The sequence below is a fragment of the Egretta garzetta genome, unplaced genomic scaffold (genome assembly GCF_000687185.1).
Source record: "Egretta garzetta isolate BGI_Z169 unplaced genomic scaffold, ASM68718v1 scaffold94, whole genome shotgun sequence".
Classification (NCBI taxonomy): Eukaryota; Metazoa; Chordata; class Aves; order Pelecaniformes; family Ardeidae; genus Egretta; species Egretta garzetta.
The window spans coordinates 5,258,530-5,267,573 of record NW_009259683.1 but is presented as its reverse complement, the minus strand read 5'-3'; the positions used below and the strand labels follow the sequence as shown (position 1 = coordinate 5,267,573).

The window sequence follows — 9,044 nt, the reverse complement described above, 5'->3', positions numbered from 1 at the left end:
TTAAATGGAAGGATGAGAAGTACTTTTCTTTGGATGAATTACAGCTGATGCACTGACCACACTTAAGTCACTTTAATTACTGTCTTATAACATATATATTGACTTAGAGTTTTAATGGTTTAGAAGTTATAAAACTCCTTTAGTAGCTTATAATAATTACTGTCTCTATGGATTATATGCAAGAATCTAGAATTTTAAGTATATTAATTTTTTGAAGAGTTCTTTTTGAGCTTTTCTGAAAGAATTAATTGCCTTTCTGATATAAATATTTAAACAACAGAAATAAATAAAGCAGGCCATTTAAGCCTACCATTCTCTGTCGTCTTTCCTCCCCTATTCAGGTATCATGAATTGATCTGTGAGACCATGTTTCATCATTTTTCTGTTATATTTTCAGATGTGCATACTTGTGTGCTTTTTTCCATGCTGTTTTGTTACATTTTGGAGGGATATTTCCGCTGAGTAATGATATTTTCTTCAAACTAGCCTTTTCCTCATGCCCACTAAGATAGCTGACAACGTCATGCTATTGATGTAGAAACCACTGCTTAACATGTCAGCCTGTCTCATTACTTTATTCTCTTTTTTTTCCCTTCTCCCTTTGATTTACATTTAGATTGTAATTTTCTTAATAGTGTACAGTCTGTCTTTTTTTGAATGTAAGGACACTCACAGATTCATAGGGAATTAAGTCAAGTATGTCTGTAGATATACTTCACAAACTAAAACAGTGCATTCTTGAATGGTATGGTATGATATGAAAAAAAGAATGATTTTATTTTTAATTGTAACTTTTAAAAACTTTCCTCACTGCTCCTTATCTTTAATTGTTATTGTTAATCCACCCATTCTTTACCTATTCAACTGATTTTTTTCTTAATTTTAAAAAGGATGCAGCTCTTCCTTGAAAAATGTGGCCATTCTGTTTAAATAATTTGAATTAGCTGATGACAAAACGAGAAAAAAAAAAATCTTTAAAATATCTTCATTGCGTTTTCTTTTCTTCATTGACTATTTTTGGTCTGTATGGTATATTTGGCAATACAGCAAGACGAAGAGGTAGTGTGAAGGTTAGCAGATGTATTTTTAAAAACAAATATTTCATTAGAACTTCAAACTTTGCTAGGACTCCATAGGTTAATTACATTTTAAACTTTGCATTATTTAGGAACTTGGCAGGACACCGGGAAATCAAGCTGGAAGGATGATGGAAGGACAGATACCGCAACCGACATTACATTTTCGCAACCCGTATTCGGAGGAAAATGGACCAGTTCCGGCAGTGCCAAGCAGACTACCAGTACTGCAATTTGGAAACCCTTATGCAATTCAGGAAAGAAGAGGTAAGTAAATTCCACACCCCCTACCCCACCCACCCCCCAGTATAAGTTCCCTCTCACTGTTTCAAAAGCAGTGGCTTATTTAATGCAGGTTAAGTGCCAACAGTCTTTATACTGGTGTACAGAGCCTTTATTGATTGATGAGAATTTAATAAAGTGCCTTTATTTTACTGATGAGAATCAATGAGGTAGACAAAGTTTTAAAGAAGCACCTTTAAAAGGTGATTTCTGTTGTTTTCTATTATCTAAACTGCAAATGTGTTTAGGTTTTTTTTTTTTTTTTTTTTTTTTAAATGTAGGGTAGCACATCTGTAATCTCAAAATACAAACTTTACTCAACAAAGATGCTCTAATTAATTTTTCTTCAGATGGAGCAGATGGTGCTTTTAATCCTGATGAGATCCAAAGACCACCTGTTCGAACTTCCTTTTGGGAGCTAGAAGATGATGTAGTCTGTAGTCAGCCTTCACGCAATCTTAGTCGGCCCGATGGTTTAGAAGATCCTGAGGATAGCAACGCAAGTTACCTTTTTTATTAATTTTTTTCCTTGATATGTTTACTAATGAGTAATCAAGAGTTGCACATAGGTTTTTCAGTATCTGATAAGCCTGATTTATTGTTACATAAATCCAGATTTGACTTTTCTTTTGCCTAAAGAATGTTTTAGGTGAATTTTGCTTGCTTTGAAGGAGGAAACTCTGCACATCAATTGATGATAATATACTTGTTCCCTCAGTCTCTGGAGTTACTGACAGCTTGTTTCGGTATTAGGACAGTAGCTTCTTAATCTTTTTAAACACTGGAGTAGAAAAATCAAAGTCATCTCAACTCATTCTGATTTTTCTCTCCTGTGTGGTAGAACGAGGGCTCAAAATGTAGCCATGTCTTCCTCGCTTTATAATTTGTATGTAGGAAGTAAATTGCAACAGAACAAATAAAAATTTAAAGGATTCTGATACCATTTTTTCAGTCAAATGCAGAGTGAAAATTTGTATCGTATTAGGTACTCCATTCTAACGTATTAGTCTTTTGTTCTCTTTTGCGAATCTGTGTTTATTACTTTCCATTTTGAATGTTTTTTGCTGTTAGTCATGTACGTGGAAGAGCTGGTTGACTGTTATCTAAAGCTGATTAAACTGAAAGTGACAGATTCTCACTGATTTCTTTTTTAGGGATTTGTATGTTTTAAGTGGATACTGGTTAGCCTTTCTTTTTAATACAGTTAGCTTGCACGTCCTGGTATAAGATATGGTTTTAGTAAATTGGCTTCTGTAATAAACTGGACTGTATGTCTTCATTTGAACAGGAACAGACTTATTACTCTTTCTTATTCTAAATACTCTTGCACCTTCAAAAATATTAAACAAGAAATACCTTTCTGCAAAGTATTCTGCTCTTTGCAAGTACAGTGGTATCATGACCTGTTTCTCATTTAGTCTAGTTTGCCACATTTAATTGCTATTAACCTTTGCAGAAGCTGATCAGTGTTCAGACAGGCATGATTTTAGCCCTGGTGCTCAGCACCAATAATGGAGAAAAATGTATTTCTCCCTCCTACCTTTTGCCCCCAATGTCCATTACTGTGAATAATTAGAGAAACTGTCAGAACTTCCGCAGCCTGTTTGAGATCTAGAATGTGAGCTTAATGCTGTTGCCCACCTTTACTTCACATTTTGCATATTTAATCTGATCATTCTTGACGTAGATACTGCATATGACAAGCTCTTCTCTTCTTTAGTCATCTGCTTCAGTTTAATTAGCAGGGTGTTCTTTCTGATCTATGTGCTTTGCCCTCTTGCAAACCCAAGAGAAACAGTGCTAGAGTCTTGTGCTCATTTGCTGACACAGCTTGGATTTTTGTAATGAAATGGAATATAACAGGCTTAAATAAAGTTCAACTTGAGAAAAGGTGCCTTTAAATCAAATAATTTATATCTTTATTCTTTTACTTTCAAATGAGAATCAGTTGCTTGCTCCTCCCAAAAATAGACCATATGTGTAGTGTACAAATTCCCATGGAAATGAGTAGTTGCATGAAGTTTCTAGAGAGACTTAGTAATATGCCAAAGATAAAACAGTTCCTATGTAGTATTTAAAGAAATAACCAGGGAAAACTTTCATATATGTAGGTAATTCATTATAAGGGAGAGCCTGTTGCTTGTGCAGAAGAAACAGCAGGTATAAAATGATAGGTATTAAGAGATTACCATTTGTTGTACTGGCTTTTAAAATAAGCTGTTTAAGATGTAATTCTGTGCGTTTTTAAACCAGTAAGACGTAGAGCCTTTTGTTGGAGGAGGATTCCCTCCCAGAAGAAAAGGATTGGTAGTCTTGCTGCTTTATTTAAAATATTACTATGGTATGGACTTCTGTCATCTTCCTCTCCTTATTCCTACTATGTGTTATATTCATTTAAGAACGTGTTGTAGCCACTTCCACCAGTTCATGGCTGTTTTGGTGGTGCTTTGCCTATGATGATGAACATGTCTATATTACTTATCTAAGGTGACAGATCTTTGAGACCCCGGGCCAATATTGTGAATCATAGGAGAATGAAGTAGAGGTGCTATACACACAGCTGTAAACAGACTTTTCAGGTATGACTAAAATAGGCTTTTTTCAGTCTGTAAGGTGAGAGTAGGGAAGTATGTGCATGCACACGTGAGAAAAGCTTTGTGACTTGCTTCTATGGAATGAAGGCCAGAAACGGGACCTCCTTTCCTTTAGGATATTCATCTAACCTAAGGAATAGGTCAGCAAACTAGGGCGGGGGGTGCAGTCTAGCAAGTCAAACTTACCTGCTGTAGTTGCTGCTCTTACATTCTGGTGCAGTTCAGTAACTTCATAAACGATCTGGATGACAGAGGAGAAAACTGGAATGCTTCTTCCAGAAGTGTTTTCTGGACAGGCAATTAGGTAGAGTTGCTTCAAACCTACAAACCACATCTCTGCAACTGTTACTACCTTGACCTTCTGTCATTGTAAGTGTGGAGTTACTCTATTTCCAACTGCGACATGTCTTCCTTAGCACCAGGGGAAGAATCTAGAATTTGTCTTTGTGCATTTGTCCATTTGCACCTTTCCACTCTATGTGTTGATAGTCATAGAATGATAGAATAGTTTAGGTTGGAAGGGACCTTTGAAGGTACAGTCCTCGAGTTTTTAAAGCCTTTGTCTTCACTGGACCATTCCGGCACTTAAACAATTCATACAGCATTATTTGTGCTGTGAGTTGATGTAAGTGGAGTACCCGTTTTCTGTTATCTGAACTCTGGTGTTTGCTCAAAACAGAATTCTCTTCCAGTTTGTTCAGATTTTTGTTTTGCTGTCCTGCCCCCATTTTCTGTTTCTTTCTGGGTATTATTTTTGCTTTCTTCTGCTAACTTCAGCCATGTTTGACATGGTAGAGGTGTTAGATAGTGACTTCCTACAGGTTTTTTGACAATTGCGTGGGAGAATTGAGACACACTAATAAATTCGTGTTCTAACAGGCAGCTGACAGCTGCCTCATTAGCCTGAGTATGGCTGCAAATGGTCAATAATCCAACTAAATACGAAGAGAACGTGAGATGATGCAGGGGGAGAGGTGTTAGGGGGAATGCAAGACAAATCCAGAGAAAGTCAGGACTCTGTAGTTCTGTTTTTGGTGGTAAAACTTCATTCTTTTACTTGAACTGAAATTGCCCCCTTTAGTGAAACATCTTGGACCTGTCCAAATTGATGCAAACCTTCTATACCAGAATCCCACTTGTCTTCTTGGTTTTGCAAAGTCTTCATGAGGTGTTTTTGGCTTTTATTTGGTTTTTTTCTTTTTTTTTTTTAATGCAACCTTTTTCTTCATCAATCTTGTAACAGACTTGTTTGAGGTGCTGAGTTTACTTTTGCATAAAGGAATCTTGTGTTCCTGGGTAATGATCCATTTATATGCTTTCCGTCTTGTACTGAAAAAGATAGTGAACTTGTGGTGCTGTGTCTGCAATATATTAAAAAGATCACGTTTCTGTTCTGTGTCATTAGAACTGTAAATTGCTTACTGATATGGATTAACTGTGGTTTTCTACATCAACAGAAAGGTTTTTCCCCATTTCCCTTCCCAATGAAGGAAAACTGTCAGCCTGTTGAGCTAATGTGGCTGCCGTTGTGTGTACTTCTTAGCAATACACCTCTTAAAAAATCTCAGTGAGACACCCTTGGTTGATCTTCCTACCTATCCCGAGGAGGAAATGTGAGACTTTCAATTATATATTAATAGATTAGAGGTATAGCACAAGACAGTAACTGTCCTTTTTGGTTAGTGATGGTGAAGAAGGGTGCCGGCTTGGGCTCTATTCACTCACTGCTGCTTTCTCGTTCCAGTGTCACAAATTCTGTACTCTCCTTAAGAGCACATTTGGCCCAGTGAAGCAGGATGTTTGCATAGCCCTATAGTACTGAATGGGTGCCAGGGTGTGTACCATGCCCATTCATAGAAGGAAAGACATCACAGATGGCCTAAGCTCACTTTAAAAGGATTATTCTCATGCTAAAGTTGTGCATGAATTATTTTTGTGGGGATGCTTCTGGATGTGCAGCTAATGGTTTGATCTTCAAGTCTGTGGAGTACAGCTGCTGTCTTTGTAACCCTCTACAAATTTGTCTTTCCTACTGATGAGTTAAAAAAGCTCATGATTGAGATGATCCTTCTGCTGAGGCATTTGCTCCTAATGTGACCTGAACTTAGTTTCCACATTCCTAAGGAGAACGCTGTTTGCTCTGACCCCAAGTGTAGTAGGCTTCCCTTTCAAGGTGAAGACATCTTTGTTACTGGCCGTTACCTTGAGTAGCAGTATAAGATCAGGTGATGGCGACTCTCCCGCTGTACGGTAGCTTATGCTGCTTCCACTGTCTTCATTTACTCTGAGTTGTAGTCCAAGTAAGGATACATCTGCAAATGCTTCAGAATTTTGGTTTAACATTGCTGTTGTGTTCTGATTTTGTTTCTCCCAAAACTTTGTTCCTTGGGAATGGGCTCTTCCATATATTTGGTTGACATGAAAAGCCATCCGTTTGGTATGACTTGAAGGCTTTCTGGAATTCTTCATAGCTTTGGCTTTTGGAACTCTTAGGCCAATTAAACCATGATTTCTGAGAGGGATAAGCCGGTCTGTGTTAATCATGCCAGATGAGCACACATACAATGGTGATTTTATGTAGAATAGTTGACTTGCCACAAGTTCCTGCCGTCATCTACTCAGCACTAACTTTCCATTTGCTCATGCTCCCGTAATTGACCAAAATGTAATCATTTGGAGCAAATAATTTCTAGAGGAAGGTATGTATGGGAGAGATCCATAAACAAAGCATATATATTTAATACTAAAGTGTGAGTTTTAGAAATGTAGTCCTGATTAGTTGGCAGTAAGCCCAGAATAACTATCCTGAGACTCTTAAACAATGTTGTTAGTCACAGTAAATTTGTGGGGGGTGGGGGGTGTAACTTTTGGCAACTGACAACCAGGTCAGGGTACTTTTTTGAGATGAATCCAAAATGGCCTTTTCTTCTAGCAAAAAAAAACCCGCTATACTTCATTAGCCTGATCTTACCCTGGCAGCCAATTACGGCCTTTTCTACAGGGTAGACACAGAAGGAGCAGTTGGTATCCAGGCACCCCTTGGGAGAGCAGACTGCTTGCAGAGAGGTAGGGACACCTAAAAGACTTTGTTTGATTTCACTCACGCAGCAGAGCCGAATCACAGAAAGAAAATGTATGTACTTTTCTTTCCAGCTTACCTGCGCTCTACGTTAGCGGTGCGGCTGTTTGTTTATTGTTTAAAGCTTAAGATGGGCATCGCTTCGCTTGCTGTTGCACGTTAAAATGATCTGTAGAAATCGGGGACGGGGATTGTTCAAGCCTGTGGTTTTTGTACAGTGTCCCATGGCTTTGTTTCTAATTTCTGTTTGGCAGTCTGGGAACTGATTACAATCGCAATCGTGAAAGCAGTACTTGAGACAAAATGGGTTAGTTTTGGTAAAACTAGGTGAGCTGCGCTTATTTCTGACAGTTAATGTCAGGCTTTCCCTTCTTTTTCTTCTGTTAGTGGCAAACCCCCTCTTTTTTACCCGCCTTTTATTTATTGTGTAATACTGCATTTATCTTTGTGATACATGCAATCTGTGGAACCCATTGTGGCAATTTTCGAGAGTCAGAGTTACAGTCCAGTGCTGTTAGTTAAGTCATGATGTTAGAGGCATCCCTTATAATTTCATTAACCAGGATATCCCAACTTCTGACTTCAGAAGGCCTGGCGCTTGTTACGCTACACAACCACAGGGTCAGCCTGTGGGTATGTGCTACCAGGCTCTTTTCGTAAGGACCTGCGGCCACGTATCAACTGTGTTACATCGCTGCAGGGCGCTGTGGAGGTCTTGGACTGAGTGCGTGCAGCAGCGTCCCTGGTCATCAGCGTAGAGCGCAAGAAAGCTGGCTCTCGGTCTGCACAAAGGGCAGATTGAACTGTCCCTTTCTCAAAATATGGAGTGTCGGCTTCCATCCAGATAACTTGGATGACTCCACCGTGGGGTCTTGAGAGTAAGCTGATGCCTATGCTTAAAATACAGCATGGGCTGAGCCACTGGGGCCAGGCGTCACGGCAATTATTGTCAGACTCCTTCTGTAAAGCGGCTTCAACCAGCCTTCTCATCTCGGCTTCTGAGTCTTCGGGGGGTGGTTTGTTCTACCATGGGAGAGTGACGCGTTTTTAAATGTCAGGTTGAAAAGCATCTGTAACATCATTTGTAAGAACAAAGAATGTATCATTGGTTATGGTAGCTGGAGGAAACGGGGCACTAAGTGATTGTGAACCCAAATGAGCAAGATCTGTCCTCCCTTCATGGAGTCCTCTGGTTCACAGGGTACGCTTCAGGAGTTCTGTCCATCTGGAATGACAGAAACAGACAGCGGTTGGAGTCCCGTGCTGTGGGACATTTTCTGTGTTTGCCAGAAGTTCCAAGTTAGCCCAGAATTTTCAGTTATTGGTGATTGTGGGCTCTTCAGTGTAACTTGTGAGTGGAATCACTGGGAAATGCTCCCAGGCTAAGATGAAGTTCTCATTGTTACCGCGTGACCATTCTTTCATTATACAATAATCTCTGTAACACGTGCTTTTGAGGTGTGCTTTGAGATCTGCATTCCTCTTCTTTGGGTTGAGCATAACAACAGGTTAAGAATTGATCTTTATGTACTTGGCCAAGAGCAAAAGTACACTGAAGAGACAGACTTTCTGTATCGTAAGAGCAGAGTATCAGCACGTGTTTAGTGGTGGTGTTGTCTGCACAGGTCAGAAGCTGGTGTAAGGAACGTGCAGTACGATTTGTACAGTTAATCGAACTGGGTCACGAGAAAGCTGTATCCTTAGGACATACCAAACAATGTCACTTTGACATCAGAAAAGCCTTTTTTCTAAACAGTTAATAACTTGCGCTTGCCTCTTGTTGAAGGTGGTGCCTACCAGGGAGCAATGCAGCATAGCGCATGCGAGCCCGTGTAGAGGAAAGCATTGTAGGCTCTTTTTCAAGTCAGTTTTCCAAAAAGGAATGAGGAGGAGTGTTGTATTTGTACGTGGCTGGGTGTCACACTTGCCAGAAGTTGAAAGGAAGAACAAAAGACATAAACAATTTTCTCTTACCCAGTGACTCGCAGTAACCCAAATGGTTTTTTTTAAAAA

General features: G+C 39.2%; 1 protein-coding gene across 1 annotated transcript in view; it reads left to right on the top strand.

The window, feature by feature from the left end:
• The window catches only part of TAX1BP1 (Tax1 binding protein 1), a 66,901-nt gene that overhangs the window by 52,425 nt on the left and 5,432 nt on the right, over positions 1-9,044 (top strand). Inside the window, exons 15-16 of the mRNA XM_009638596.2 lie at positions 1,169-1,343; positions 1,709-1,857. Coding sequence (XP_009636891.1) covers positions 1,169-1,343; positions 1,709-1,857 — 324 coding nt within the window. The remainder of the gene's footprint in view (positions 1-1,168; positions 1,344-1,708; positions 1,858-9,044) is intronic.